Consider the following 16,660-nt stretch of genomic DNA (forward strand, 5'->3'; position numbering starts at 1 on the left):
TCAGGAATCATTTTTTATATTCCCTAGAGCAGCAGCAGTAACTCTTCCTCTACCTTCATATAGTAACAGTTCTTCCAGATACTGGCACCTGCCCTTCTGAATTTCTCCATCTCCTGGAGAGATATTTCATTTTTCAAACTAACTGTAACTGCCCAGTGCATAAAGCTCAGAGGGTCTCAGGACAGGGACACATCTCCTCCTCTTCCTCTTCATCTCTCTTAAATCATCAAACAAGATTATTCTCGAATATTCAAGCTACAGGAGAGGCTGCAGCCAGAGTAACAGCACACAAGGTGCCACGGCACAAGCACAGCTCAACAGCAAACCACACATTTATGCCTAATACAGGGCATTCAGCAGGTAGAGAAATCTGCAATAGAACATGGAATTGCAGAAGCAGAGTAGGGAAATAACATGCAAGAGTCTATAGGCCTCTAAGTAATTCAGTTTTAGCAAAACAGCTGTATCACACATTATCAAGTATTTCAATAAAGATCAAGATGGACTAGATTTACGACGGCCCTTAGTATATCAAAATATGAAGTGATATTTCTCCTGGATTACTACTAAAGGTATATAATAAAGCCTGCTGGATAACTCCTTTAGAAAGCTAAGGAAAGAATTAGCTAAAGGCAGGGAAGTGCCACAAAGTGGGAAAGTGGCTGACAGAGGGTGCAACAGCTAAAAAAAAGGTCTTTAAATATGGTCCTAACAGCCAATGGAAAACACAACTTGAGTGTTTTAATTGCACTTTCTTAATTTACAACCAAAGGGAAAATGATCCTTTCATGTGTACTTGGTATCTGTGTGCTGCATCTGCCAAGCCCAGGCCGTGCTGAGGTCAGGAGCGCTCCGGGCTCTGAGGGAGCCGCCGGCGCTGACTGCTCTGCCCGGCTGCCGAGCACAGCAGGGGCATCCTCCGTGAGAAGGGAGAAAAGGAAAATAAAATCAACAGCTTCAACTGACTGTGTGACAATGCCACAGAGCTTCTCTTCTGGTGCCACCTCTGAGAACAGACCAACAAAGGAAAGGGCTTTGGGACTTCAGTCAGACACCGGCTCTTCTCTGCTTATATACACCACTTGCCTGAGAAGAAAATTCTGCTCCTATTGCCAGCACACAACTCATTTATTTAGCGCCAAATCGGCCCTTCAGACACACGGGGGCTGCGCACAGGGCTGCCAGGCCCTCACAAGGCCATCACGGCCCAGCCGGGCCCGGCTCGCCTCAGCGAGGGCATTTCCTGAGCCCGCACCGGGAGCTCCCTCACGGCGCCGGGCACAGCGCCGCCTGCCGGCCGTGCTGCGCAGCGCAGCCCCCCGACACCAGCGCCGGGCCCGCCCGCAGCTGCCGGACAGGCCCGACAGACCGGCCCGCAGCTGCAGGACAGGCCTGCAGGACAGACAGACCGGCCCTGCAGGACAGACAGGCCCCCAGCTGCCGGACAGACAGGCCCGACAGACCTGCAGGACAGACAGACCGGCCCTGCAGGACAGACAGGCCCCCAGCTGCCGGACAGACAGACAGGCCCGACAGACCCCCTGCCCGACAGACTCTCAGTATCACTCCCTGCAGCCACAGAATCCCAAACACCTCATCAGCAACAGCATCTTCTACCTACTGCAGTTTATTAACTCAAATAAATAACACTGGAGATATCAAAACACAGGGCAGATTATCTCCTGAGCTCTAGGGAGCTGCTACAAATTCACTCTTATTTCAGTCTGATGTGGAATAATGTAATTTAGGATATCGTTTGATCACTGCACTAAGGAAATAACAATTCCGCCTTGATTAACTTTCAATATGATTTGATGTTCTGAAATAAGGTGCACACCTGACCTTGTCAAATCCATTGCAGAACCTAACCAAACAAGCTTAAGAGAGTCAGAAACAAGACCCATCATCATCAGTCTCTAAACCTGAAGTAGTGCAAGCTAGATTTCTTTTCTGTTATCTTAAGAATACACAGTTTAAGAACTTAGCAGTCCTGACCCCACTGAAGGTCTCTCAGAGTCTCACTTCTTAAGGACAAGAGAAAACAGTGACCTGCCAGGTCTGGTTCAAATGCTCCAGCAGTTTCTGGAATGCTGTGTCTCGCTCAGATGCATGCTGCAATTTTGGGAGGCAGGTGACACAAAGTGAGATTCATCCAGTAAAATACAAGTGCCAACTGCAGATACACTTCATGTAAGAACTGACTTGGGGTAGGAATCTTGTGTGCTGGCTTGTTACATCCACACTACATCTATTTTGCATGAGAGCCTCTTAGTGCTGCCAAGAAAGATGAGCCATGGTGTAAAAGCATTTCATTTGTCTAGCCTGGCATGCATGCTATGTATACATGCATATATGCACTTAGGAAGAAAATACATTAAGAAGGGGAAGTATGGAAATTTATATTCACTCAGTACAGAGAGGAATGAGAGGGAAGAGGAGTTTTTAATCCCCAAAAAGGATCCATGTCCTTGAGCTCCAGTGAGTTCCCTGTGCAACACTGAATGCTGAGCTCCAAACTCCTCTCTCATCCACGTGCTGCTGAGTGTGGCAAAGCCCCCCTCTTACAAGGTCAGGAAGGACATGAAGGTTGCCAGTGCAGCATGACCAGTCTGCACCACTGTAATAAGTAGCAGGAAAAGACAGAAAATAAATTACTACAGCCCTTGCTTACTGTCACCAGTTTCCTTTCAAAGAGGAAACACTTCAGCAGGCAGCTGGATGTGTGTGCATGGCTGGTGCAATACCTGATTAGAGTATTACAAGCAAACTTGAGGGTGCAGTTCTCTACAGCCTGAGCCTGAAATCCACTCTGCTTCAGGTGTTCTGCTCACCCTATCTTTGAGAAACATTTGGGTCCTATTAAGGTCACCAATAATTTAGTCAGATTCCCAATAAAACTGAAGTAGTATATTTTTCCAAATACAATCCGTTCCTTTTCATTTTTTTCAATTTTCCACCCTTCGATTACTTCTCTCAATCATAATCTACAGATTCACTGATGGAAATTTCTATTTACAATACTGAAATCAAGCTTCATGCTGATCAATGTCAGTGATGAAAAAGCAATTTTCACAAGATACAGAACTCATGACAAAGGCCTGTGTGACCTACTCAGAAGGTACTTAAACAGAGGTGCTAGTGAAATTACAGAAATAACATTAACAAATATTTTAGGCTACATAATTTTTCCACCAAAAATGATCCATTATGTCACCTGTGGCAGGAGTTCATGGGTGTTTTGTTAATTACAGCCAGTCAGGTGATGAGGAGCCAAGCGGATAAGAAATGGAGCAGTTTTTAGTTAAACACCCAGAGCAATCTCAATTGACAGCTTCAGCCAACAAAGTTCTTTCAGCAATTCCACTGCCATCACGTGAACGTTAGATGGCAGCAAATACCTGTACATAAACACAGTGCAGGGCTTCAGAATACTGAGCCAGGGTGACGAGTGTCCAACATCAAACCCTTCACACTGCAAATCCAGTTCTTGTCAGTCCCAGGTCCTGAAGAACCCTGAGAACCTCTACTGCAAAACAAACAAAAAGCCAAACCACCAAAAGTGTTCTTAAAAGAACACATCGAGCATCATCCAAGGCCAAGCCTTTTCAAAGCAAAGGACTGTCTTAAAGTGACCTTAGATGGGAACTCCAAGGCCACCAAGTGATTTATTGACATCATAAGAGCTTTGTCACTACCTACAGTTCACTGCATGACTGCTGACGTTTTCTGCCCCTTTGCTCCTCCTGCAAAGATTATGAGTTTGTGTAACTCCTACAACTACCCTGTACTTTGGCATTATTTGCCAGAATTTTAGCCTGTCAAGGGTGGATTAAAATTAAAACATGGCTGGTATATTTCCCTGATAAAAAAAAGAAACAGAATCATCTTTTTAAGTACAAGACTTCACTTTTCCTTTGAATAATTTTTCTTAATTTCACTCAGTAGGTGACAGTGCAATCAGGTCACTGCAACACAAAGGTTACAGTGAAATAGGGTGAAGGATTGTAAGTGACCACTGGTATAAAACACAATGGATTCAGCAGGAAGGAAGAGCCTGACTGCATCCCATTGCTTGACATCACATCCCCAGGGCTTTCATTAAAGGCTACTGAACATGTGGATCACAAATGATCGTATTTTATGTCCTGGATGGAACAATCCAGCTCTGCTAGAAAATGCAGCTAGAGGCATGTCAGCACTAGAGGGGGGCAGAGCACCACACCAGCTGAATGTACAGTGCATGCCCTTGGAGGATCCACAAAAAAAAAAAATCTGGAAAAATCACTGGCCAGGGAAACAATTTAGGATTCCCAGACTTACTGAGCTGTTATGGCATAAGTGAATGCAAGACAGCAATATTGTTAGAAGAGATAAGCAATCTAGTTCATTTCAGTGATACATGTCACTACATTCCACTGGAGCTTCAGAATTTCTGAGATTTATCTAACTAGACAACTAATTTTTTTAGCTTATTTGGAGTTCAGTAATTTTCAAGAGACATCCAAGAAGGCAAAAATCTTACAAATACATCCCACCAACAACTGAGAATATTGCAAGATGGCAGAGATGCTGCTCAAGAAGACAATGCACATTGTACAAATACATTCTAAATACTCCTTCAGGCAAAAGAAAAGACCATTTTTAAAATTTTTTGTTTCGTGCCTGACACAACCCATTACCTGGGTTAAAACTCCAACATTAGAACACTAGAACATCAGGAACTATAAATTAAAAACAGAGAAAATTGGTTTAAAAAGTGTAAGAATAAAACTGTTGTTATGCAGTAAGCACAGTGTTCTCATTCCCTAGGACCAGTTCAATCCATGGGGAGTAAATGCCTACCTACCTCCTTTGTGCAGCAGATAGATGGGCACAACATAGAGCATCACATGCTGGATGTAATAAATCTCTGTTTCAAATGGAAGCTGTGGAATAAGGAAAATACTTGTAAGTATTTTTCATCATTAACAACCAAGTTCCAAGGAACAATTCTCTTTCCAACCCATGACAATGCTTTCAGTTCAGTTATCACCTATGTATAATAACAAACATTAATGGTCAGTGCCATGAAAGTGCAGCTGACTGTACCCATTCCATCCCCCTTAACACAAATACAGCACTTCCAGTAGGTAATTCCCAAAATTAGCCAGAAGCACAACAAAGGAGGAGTAACATAAGGTTGCTCTTCCCCTTTCTTTGCTAGCATGAATTACCAATAACAATGCAAACCACTTAAACAATTAAATCAGAAATTATGCACACCCCCACAGCATAGAAGTATTTTTAGAAAGAGAAGATACTTGCCACCTTGTGAGAGAATTCCATAAATGAGGTCTTTTATATATAAAAGTATGTATATATATATAAAAGTAATGTAAGAGGCCTGTGCAAAAAAATCAAAAGACTTGATTTAAAGCAACCTGCATGCATGTACGGAACTGCTAAGCTTGACCAAATATAAATTAAAATATAAAATGACCAGTCATTTATTGGTTTTAAAGACAAGCTGCAAATTATGTTTAAGCAAGTTACCAGTTAATAGTGAATCAGGTATTTCTCACCTGCTGCCAACTTTTGGGAAATTACAATTAGTAATTTGTGTGTTTATTTGAATGAGTGCAACTTCTCTTCTAAGAAGTCAGACGCCTAAAATAATACTAAAAATAACTTCAACCATATCTCAGTGTTTGAGCCTCCTAATCCAGACCCAACTATTTCTAGCTCTTTATCACTTAGAAAAGGGGATGCACTGTATTTGAAAGTTACTCCCATCTATAAGTACCTTAGCCTATATCTATTTATTACACTAAAGCAGCACATTTAAAACTGAACAGAACTGAAGAGTAGTAGAAAACACTCAAAAATTCAGAATTCAGCTTTTTACTGCATCTGACTTACAGTGCTGAAAAGCCACACTGTTGTGTTATTTTTCTAAATTGAAAATTGGACAATACCACAAGTATGAAATCTCATGGGAATAATGAAAAACCTTGGTTCAAATGCAGACTCATTCTGTCATTGTCCAGCCAGAAGAATTCAGACACGGGACCTACCACTGTGGCTTGTGTGTTGGGAAGCAGGGAGTGGGGAGAAAAGCCTTCCTTTTCTGTGACTCTTCTGAGACACTGAAGTCACAGCCTTGAAACTGAAACATTACAGAAATTTCTACATCAACAGAAGAGAGGTTGAAAGAGAGTTTGATTTTCTTGCTAACCAGTAGTCAAACAGTTGGTAAATAACACAGTTATTTACCAACAGTTGGTAAATCTTTTAAATTCACCTACAGTTCTTGTATCTTATTTTGAACATAGAAGATTCTAAAACCAACAACTGGATTTTGCTAGTCCTGGCATTCACCCACTGGACACTGTTTGTGTCCTGATGGCACCCTCCAAGGTGCTCAGCCAGCTCCTGCAGGGACTAAGCTGAACCAGCCCTCCCATACAATCTGTTGGGTTATTTCATTCCAAGTATTCTGTACCAAAACAAACACAATCAAGGTAACTATGCAAAAGCAAGAACTTAATGAAAATTGTGAGGTTTCCTAAATCTGAACCTTTCCTACTGTCCTTCATTGAACAAGACAGAGAGCAAAGTGAGGGAATTCAAATTGTTTGAGATGGGGCTAAAGCAGAAATCCTAACTGGAGAAAAAACTGTACCTCTCCCACTTCAGAAACAATTGCTGCTGATATAAACACCACAACATGAGGCACTCACTCCTGCCAAGGAGCATTCTCCATTTATCTGTGGTGTCAAAAGGGCTTCCACAGCCGTGGAGTTGTGAGGATCTGTTACACAAACACTGTGCTGGGACACTCCTGAGAACAGAGTAACAGTTGTTATGCTGCAGTAGTGCTGACAGTATTTTTTTGTGTGTAAAACAAAACATCTTTTTCCCACTGTAAAAGACGGCTTGTTCTGAAGCCTGGCTGATTCTGCAAGTGCATTTCCTGCTGTAGAGCTGCAGAGCTGCTGTACAACCAAGCACTCAAGTTGTACAGCCAGGCTACAACAAACACAAAAAGCAAGCACTGAGCAACTAACTCACCTGCATCTTGTGCCTTGTCTACAAACAGTTTTATCAATAAAAGCATAAGCACCTCTCACATGTGAGGAGAAACTGGAAATGAAGACAAGGCACAAGGGATCGCCCATCAATCAAGGATTTCAAGAATCTCTTTGTGAAAACAAGTAAGACTTCATGTTCTAACTTAAACCAGCTACTGCCCAAAGAGCACAATGAGATCTTTCCATGCACTGAATTCAGCTTTAGAAAAATCTCTTCAAGGCAGCAGTTGAGTGGAGCTCAGAAGTCAGATATTTTGAGTTCACCCCAAGAGAGTATGGACATAATACAGATTTAGATTAAACATTCAGACACAGCAGCTGGTTTTCAGTAGGCTCACAGGCTGACACTTTGCTCTGGTTTCTGACAATAGCACTCCACTCTCTGTTAATTATTTATACCCTGCCTCAAGCACTGCACTGTGCAAGAGCACCTCCTCCATCATTCTCTACAAAGACTGCAGAGTGTGGCAGAAAAAGAATAGAAGGGACTCAACTCTCAGATTCTGGTCTTTCCTGTAGGACACCCAGAACAGCCTAAAAAACACCAAACTGTACTGTACCAGCCACCTTCTTAGACATTATCAGTAAATGACACACTCATACCATTTTAATGCACACAGCATGTACATGTGCCCAAATGTGCACAAACTTTGGCTTTATCACCTACCAGCCACCATCTCTCAGAGCCCCCACTGCTCCTGTTGTTTTCCCTGTGTCAATCAGATTAAGCCAGTTTAGAGATGACAATGTGCTACCAAACCTATTCCATTCTGCTGTGCAGGCACAGCCATTACAGGCCAACTATTGAGTGCAGTGAATTATTTCTCTAACAATCAGCAGCAATACAGCAGCCAATGATTGGAGCATACACAGAAAATACTCAAAGTCCTGCTCAGAGTATGATTCTACTCCTAACACAGGTTTAGAATGTGGATCTCTCAGGCCAAATAGTTCTAATAATAGAATACAGCAGCTTCTGGAAACATTACAAGTGCACCATCTCAGCCATGTGAGCTGATACCCAAGTATCCAACATTTTTGGGACATGTCCTGTTTTTTACTTTATCTATATGAACATTTTCAGGACATCAGCTTGCAAAAAAATCCCCATTTTTAAGCCAGTGGAAAGACCTTTCTTTAAAATTTGATTAATACAACATGAAAGCTCCAGCAGACCCAGTTACTGTCCAAACAGTCTGAATCTTTGTGGCAGTCAGATGAATTTACATGCACAGCCAGGTTATCAGGACCTACACTGTGTGCCATAGAACATAAATACAGAGTAAAAAGAAATCTTTCTACTCTGGTGTATCCTCTTAAACCTTGCTGGATCCCTTTTGGGAGCTTAACAAACCAATTCCCTCAGCATCTTCTTCTCCTTTATTTCTGAAGGGATAAGAAGAACTCACAAAAGCACTGACTGGACAAGAAACAGTTTTATCTTTTTATCCAATGTCTATCCCAAAGCACAGAGTTTAATTTCATCAGTACATGGCAAATAATGTAGCAAATAACTGCAATGTTTGGGTGCCAAACAAATACAAGTGGGTGCATCTGTTGCCTAAGTCTGTTAACTGTTGGCACCTCAACCTCATGCCAAGGCAGGAAAATATTTTCTTGGAAAGAACAGAATAGACTGACCTCATCTTTCAGGCTACATTTTTTGAACAGCATCCCAGGTGCCTGTTATAGTCTAACAAGATTTTTAACTGCATTATTTAGCATAGTCTGACTGAAAGATTAAAATAAAAGAAGGTAGAAACTTCCTAATGTAGTTTCAGTGAATATGTCAAATCTCCATTTTCATTGGCAATACACTACTATTTTAAAAGAATTTTGAAATTACTGAGGTTCTAAAAAAACAACAAAAAAAATTAAGAGATACATTAGAAGAAAATGGAAACCATTAAATTCTGCCAGAAGTTCCACTTCAGGATAACTGAACAGTGAAGCATATTTCCAAAAATATATTTGCATTTCATTAAGTAATGTAATTGCTAGCAAAAACACATGACCCTAACAGACTCTGCCACAAAATGTAAGAGGTGTTCTGGAAATTACTTTGAACAAATCAACACAACCCAAATCCTGATACCCACTGAAACATCCATCATCTGCTGAAGCAATGATTGTCTCTCATTCTGAATGACTGAATCAAAAGTTTTTCACTTAGGTGTTAAAAAACCAGAGCAGCCAGCTTAGAAAAAGAGATTTTTTAATTCCCAGTAGGTTTTAGGAGACATTTCCTGTTTCAGGACAATGTTGGTGTTAAAACCACAGTGAGAGTTGTGGAGCAGAATGTGTGTCTGCCATGAGAGAGTCTGGATCAAGGCAGTGCTGTACAACATCACCCACATATCCTGTGCCAGAAGAAACATGGAAAAGTGAAAAGCCTGGCAAGCAGCAGTTAGGCCAAAAATATCTTAAGTTGTAATTATTCCAAAAATATTTACTTTTGGACAGTATCTTTTGGCTACTCTGTTCCAAATTACAGGAACAATTTTATAAGTAGTCTGTATCTTTCTTGTTTAATCACCACTGCCCTAATATAAATGAGATCTGTGATAATGGCAGAGAAAATACAAGCTGATAATTTATTAAATACTTCAGCATCTTTTCTTTCAAAGGTTACCCAGACCAATTTTGTCATGCCTAAGATTATATATACTTAAAAACTAGATGGCTTTAAATATAAAATAAGAGTTTTCCTTATCAGGAAAAGAACATTTGTTTTATTAATTTGTTGCCTCTTCAATGGTATCAAGTTTTAATAAAATGTAATTGCAAACTGCACATAAGCATAAGTTTATACTCCATCTTATTTAGACAGTCAAGACTTGCAAGTGGAGATCAACCAACAATATCTGAAATGGAGTCTGAAGCCCACAACCATTTTGGTAATAATATTAGTTCACCCTTTATTATGGATGTAGTTTGCTTAAATTTAAAGTACTCATATCTGTCTTAAAACAGACATTAAAATAGCTGCAACAACAGATTTTTGCAGATAAATCATATGAAAAAAATTAGAAGTATGTAGTCATACATACATATACACCCCCTCTACATATGCATGGAGAACAGCTCTTAAAATAATCCTCAAAACTACTTCATTCAACTCACACTCAAAATAGCTTTTTTTTACCTTTAAATCTCAATAGGTTTAAGAATCTCACTAGGAACACCAACAGGCTAATTTTTTTGTCCAGGAGACTGAAGTTTTACAACAGATTTGAAAACTTGTATGTGAAAAAAAAATCTGCTGTGCCTAATCTTGGGGGAGAGGGAATGACAGCCAACAACAACATTTGGCATTTTCCAGCCTGAGGAATCTTACATTTACAGAGCTTGAAATGTCTGAAATGGAATTTTGACCACAGGCCACAAGGCTAACCTGTGAAAGCCTCTTTCAAAGCCATCAAGTTTTCCCTCCATTAGTGGCTAGAATGGAGCTAGCACTCAATACAGCAGTGCTCTCTTCTCATACCATGTTATAAACATCCCAAAATCCAAGATTGCTATTTTGGCTCCACTGTAGTGACCAGGAGTCTACAGCCTGGTAAAATGAACTTTAAAAGGCCAAGCAAAGCAAACATCTGACATCTCTCCAAAGATAACCTTTTAGAAAGGAATCAAAAGGAGAAGGAAACCCACAGTACACTCACCAGGCGTGTATTAACCACAGGAAACAGCAATGCTAAGAGGGCCCCATTCAGCATATGCATCTGCAACCTTAGAAAAGAGATGAGATATTATTTTCACACATGGAAATAAAATGAAATAATAATATTTTCATGTCTTTTATGTAGTATCTCTTCAATAAAAGAGCAAGACACTTAAAAAATTATTTAGGCTTGAATTTTAATTAAGTCATTGTTAAATGCAATAAAACTGGACAAAACTCTATCTTTAAATACACACTTAAAGAATTTCCTAAAGTAGGACTGCTTTCTATAATGAGCTTTGGATTCCTAGAAAGCCTGGGCTGCCCATAATCCTGTTCATGATGCAAGCTGCTAAATAGTTGGAATTCTGCTGTTCATTTGTCTTGCAGAGCTTAATATAGCATCTCTGATAAAGGGTTTTACTCCTCTTTAATGCTGTGCATGCACAGCTTCAAAGAAGCGTTAAGAATTTGAAAGAAGTCCCTTAAATAAAATAATTACATTTATCAAAATGCAACAGCAAGTCCTAAGCAAAGCATAATGCAGGAAAGTATTATACTCCATAATTTCTATGGTTTTCAGCCATCTTTTTTCTGAACTACTGTTGGATCACAGGAACAGAAAATTGGTATCAGAACTGTTTCAGTCTATTTACATCAGACACAAACTAAAGAATAAACTGTCTCCCACCACTGTCTTTCAAACTCCTAGGAATTTAAAAGTAACTTGAGGGAGGAAAAGGTACTACAGTTTTAAAACAGATTTTCAAATATAATTTATATGCTGTCAGGGTGTTAGAAAATAGATATACCCACTCTGAAAAACAACAAATATTGTGGCCTTTGCTTTACAACTGGTCTTTAGCAAATACTTCCTGGACAGGGAACATACTTTTCATACTCTCCAGGACAGAGATGCTAATGCAGAGTCTTTGTTCAGCATAATCCCTGCAGAAATAAGGAACAGCAGGGAAAAGGTGCAGGAGGACTGTCTAAGGCATTCCCCCAGCACCATTTTTGCCTGGACTAAGACAAGGAAGAGCAGAGTTTAATGCCACGGTGGCAGCTCCAGCCAGTGCCAAGAACCAGTGCCCAGGAAATCCCTGACCCTCCCCTCAACACCCTGGCTGCACCCTCAGCTGCACCCTGGGCTCTGCTGCTGCAGAAGTTAGTAACAACAGGCAGGCTTTTAGAAAAGACTGCACAGATCTGAGAAATACCCAACCAAGCCAGAGAGAATTTGCTTTGCCTATTTAACTTTACCTATCCACAATTCTGAAATCAGACCCAGACTGCCTGCACAGCTTCCAGCAAGGCCCAGTTACAATTTCTACTGAGGATGGTAAAAATGACACAAATTATAGTAGCTCATACATTAATCTGCATTAATCCACTGTTACTGAGCTAATTCCTGTTTATCAGCAAGGTCAATCCCACCAACACACAAGAAGCAAGGAGAAGGGGCCCAACACCCTGATTTAAGCCCTGACCTTTTCAAAATGTCATTTTTCAATCCAGCCAATATGCCTTCATATTTTATAAATTAACTTCTGAAATGCATTGTACAAGTGGACAGAAATACAGTAAGGAAGAGATAATACCTGAAGAGAATCATTGCAGTCCGACATGGGGGACAGGCAAGAAGAAAAATCTGAAATGTTAGAAACAAATTTAAATTAATGGCAGTGACCTCTTTTAGAATCCATTTTATAAATCTTTCCTGCTCAGTTCTGTATGTCACAAATAATTTCTTGCCAGAAGATGTGTTTTACAGCAGAGCAGGAAAAGATTTAAAGTCTCTAACTAATCAAAAGGTCTCCCATACCTAAATAAAAAAAGATTTAAACAGTAGGAGCAGCACTGAGGGTTCAGCTTCTGACAGTGCCCATGAAACCAGTCAAAGTCTAGCCAGTTATTATTGGCATTATAAAAGGTCTCTCATGAACCAGATTACTGTATCACCAATCAGTTGAGGTCCTTGCTGTGCTAAATATCAGCATTTACAACATCACCATTGTCCTTCCCTTCACCAGTGCCAAAACCTCACACAGTAACTTCATATAAACAAGTCTTGCTCTAGATATGAGGAGATTACTACATAAATATTCAGTAATAAAAATTCTTTTTTTTTATGTTGCCCACTACTGCAAAGAAGAAACTCTAATTTACTCTTCAGTATTTCAGCAAAATCTGGATCTCAGTTTTTACTGCTGTTCCTAAAATAAACTCACAATACCTTATTTCACTGACAACCAACAAAACAGATTATCACTGAACTGAGTGAGAACACTTGGAGAGTATGTCTGCTTTGTGATGTCAGATTGGACAATTCACCAAATGTGTTTCTTTCAAGCATTGCAGGGTTAGGAAGAGGCCTCCAATGGATACTGACATTAATCACTACCAGACCATGCACTTGCAGCAATAGAAGAAATGTTCAAATCTGGATCATCCTACTGAGCCCCTTCATACACAAGGGGCTTCCTGTCATTACTACACAAATCAATGTACACATTCCAAATATTTTATTTGCAGGTCAAGTTCCCAATAGACAGACATCTGATATTTTCCATTCAAGTCTCAACAACAGCTTAGAACACAGCACACACTCAAATTGTTTTTCCCAAGTCACACAACGCTCTAACAAAGTGAGAGTAAGAGAGGCAGCAATTAAATTTAATGGAATCTATCCTCAAGACATTTTCTCAGTGAATGCTGTTAAAATCCAATCAGTTTCTCTGAAGTCTTGCATTTAAAAAGCAAGCAATTTCAACTCATTAGGGCAGGTTAAGGAGGAAGAGAACACAACAGGTTCATGATTAGAATCACTAATGGATGTTTTCCTGTGCTAAGGGAAACAAAGAAGAAAAAAGTACATGCCAGAAAAATCTTATGAGAGCTCTGTATATCACCTTGCATGCAAGACCAGTACAGCTTCTGGGAAAAGTATCTAACACTTATTATGCTTCATTATTCCATTGTTGCATATTTTGTAATAAACTTTGTTTACTAACTAAAGTTCCTTGAATTGTGGACTATATTTTCCCTTCTTTGGAGACCATAAATATCTTGTACAGCTCTTCTGTGAAAAGTATTTTCTCACATGCAACCTGTGTGCAGAGTCAAACTTCTTAAACTCTTCATGTTGCGTGTTAGCAAACAGAGATATGATATCCAGAGACTCATCAGTTCATCTGGAGTTTTAAATTTGATTACTTTATCATTTGCTTAAATTGAGAAATTCAACAGGAGATTTATGTTGAAGCATGGTTAATATTTCCATGAAACAAATTCTGCTCTTCCAAGGGAGAATTCAATTTCTTTTTATCTCCTACATCTTAAAAAAGAACAAAACCAAAAAAAAAAAAACAAATTAAAAAATCTCAACCCTATAAACTGATCTTCTTCTCTGCATGCACAAAATAAACAAACTATAAATATGTCTCAATGACATTAGACCCTTCTTTTTCTAACACCCTGCAGAGTACTCCAACTACTGCATGGTAGAGCAGAAGCTACAATCTGAGTTTGAGCACTGCCTGAATCCCAGCACTGAGGACTAAAACAGCTCCCATTTCAAAGGATGGCAGTGTTACAAGGACTGAGATGGACATCCCAATTTAACTCACTTCACTGCCATGGAGACAGGCAAAGAGAACACGATTCACAGCTGATTATTTTTACTTCAACTCCACTGAAAGAAAGAGTTTCAGACCCTGTTAAGGGGGAAACCAAATATTTAACTTTTTTAAGCATGAAAATCCCTCTTTTAAAGGGATCTTTCAGAAAACAAGCCTGGCTTCCATTTTTCATGGCAGCAGAGAAATCATTACCAGAATTTTTATGCTAAAAGTTTAGGATCATGGAAGAGATTTTCAAATGCTTCATCTTTAGCAGCTTATTATCAACACTTTCTCTCTACATAAGTAGATACTTGCCATGATAAACAAATCTCAACTTCTTAAAGGGAAATTTTAAAGGGCACACTTGCATCTGATTTTTCAAAGATCTGTATAAAAAGTGTCATTACTCAGCTCAGAGTATCAGCAGTCTTAAATACACAGTTCACAGCACACAAGCCCATAAGCCCCAACACAAGTGTTCCCACACTGATCCCATAATCCCACTACTTTTCAGTGTCATATTAGAAATCCAGTCCTTTGCCTTGCAGGGGGAACAGTTCTGTTGCACACAGCAAAGAACCCTGAGTCAAACCAGCAGCAGGGCTGTGCAGAGCTCCAGCCTCTGCTCTCCTGCAGACCTGCTGAGTTTTGAGGCACTGCAGGGCTCCAGCAGGCACAGGCAGTGGGTATGGTAAAGCACAGGGAAGTTCTCCTTGCCCAAGGCAGGATAACTCAACTCTCAATTTAGATAACACTAGGAAACAAGTTCATGTCCCCCCTTCTTCAGTCACCTGTTATATTTTCACCTTACAAATGAAAGAAGAACAATAGAATTAGCCCAAAATAGACAAAATTAGCTATTTTGGATGGGAAAAATTAACTACAAAATATACATTGTCTGATAGGTTGAATTATGAACATAGTTCTGACCACTGCCTTTCCTTCCCACGCTCAAAAAAAAAAGTTACAAAACATTTTCCACACAGAGATTAATATCTGTAAAAAACTGAGGCTAATGGGTGCAAGAGAAAGAGGAAGTACAAAATTGCATTTCCTGAATGCCACACACAAAGATAAGAAGTCCTAGATGGGGGCAATACTGAGAGACAGGATGGCTGAAGAAGCAGAGGACCAGAACATTCTACAACTCTTCTCAGGCAGCAAATTGCAGAGAATCTCCTAACTCTGGTTAATCCACAGAAGTTCACTTCAACCTTGAGGATGATGAAAATGAAAAATCAGAAATTCTGTCACTATACTTTGCAAGACTATAAGTACAATTATCCATCCCCTTGGGAAATGTTTCTGGCATGAGGAAGTACATGGCCAGCCCTGCCTTGCACAAGCCCAGAGACAAAGGTCACACCACCACAGACAATGGATCAGCAGGGTTGGAGATCTGGGGACTGCAGTGTCCAGCACAGCACCAATTAATTATTCCTTCCTTGAGACAGGAGCTTAGGGCACTGACCTCAGGGCTGGTCTGAACTAATGCAGGACTGGGCTGCAAATCATTTCTGGCATGTCAAGCATTATATGTGCTGCAATTATCCCATTAATTTGGAGATATTAGTGGGTTTGATTCTTTTTTTCTAGATTAATATAGAAATAGTTTTATTCAAGAAACCTATTTTAGAGTTTGCATATCTGGACTTCAGCAGTGGGTAAGTGCACCAGTTTAAAGAGGTGGAAAAAAGTGCACAAACCATCAAACATAGCTGATTTCCTATTCTACATTTAACTGTACCGCTAGATTGAAAAATAATTAATACAAAAATAAAAATCATATCTGTGGTTTGACAAGTTCAGACTGCTAAATCGGGGGGGGGGGGGAAGATACCAAAAGATGTTACATTCTAATTGCTAAATAGGAGCAAGTTTAATGTATTTCATATTTTAGCATAAAAACCACTGCTGCCTCAGTGCAGCTGTCAGGCAGGTTCAGGGATTCATGTGCCCTATGTTAATCTAGTGCCAAGGACACTCATGATTCAAAGCAAGACTGCTGACAGAGCATTAAGAAATACTACAATAAAAGCAGTTTATGTGTCACATAAAGCAGATTCTGGAATAAGCTGCCTGTCCCAGGTTCCATCCCCAGCTCCCCAGTTCTGCCCAGGGATGGAAGAAGTGCAGCCAGCTGAACAGCTTCCATCCTCTACAATCTGATGTACTGTACATGATCCATGTCCACTGGGACATTCTAGGTTAGCCTCCCCTTCCACATTAGTTTGTTTAATCAGCAAACCCATATTCACCTTCTTCCCTTTTAGAGTCTTAGGTGAAAGATTTCTAGACTGGTC

The 16,660-nt window shown here is 40.0% G+C and overlaps 1 protein-coding gene across 2 annotated transcripts in view; it reads right to left on the reverse strand.

Annotated features, from left to right (window-relative positions):
• The window catches only part of TMEM164 (transmembrane protein 164), a 31,292-nt gene that overhangs the window by 5,934 nt on the left and 8,698 nt on the right, over positions 1 to 16,660 (reverse strand). For both annotated transcript variants that reach the window (XM_054289614.1, XM_054289613.1), the window contains exons 3-5: positions 12,336 to 12,385; positions 10,736 to 10,802; positions 4,847 to 4,925 (exon numbers count right to left, since the gene is read on the reverse strand). In XM_054289614.1, coding sequence (XP_054145589.1) covers positions 4,847 to 4,925; positions 10,736 to 10,802; positions 12,336 to 12,385 — 196 coding nt within the window. The remainder of the gene's footprint in view (positions 1 to 4,846; positions 4,926 to 10,735; positions 10,803 to 12,335; positions 12,386 to 16,660) is intronic.

The sequence above is a fragment of the Melozone crissalis genome, unplaced genomic scaffold, assembly GCF_028551555.1.
Source record: "Melozone crissalis strain CALT ecotype California unplaced genomic scaffold, PUWL_Pcris_2 ptg000068l_1, whole genome shotgun sequence".
Lineage (NCBI taxonomy): Eukaryota > Metazoa > Chordata > Aves > Passeriformes > Passerellidae > Melozone > Melozone crissalis.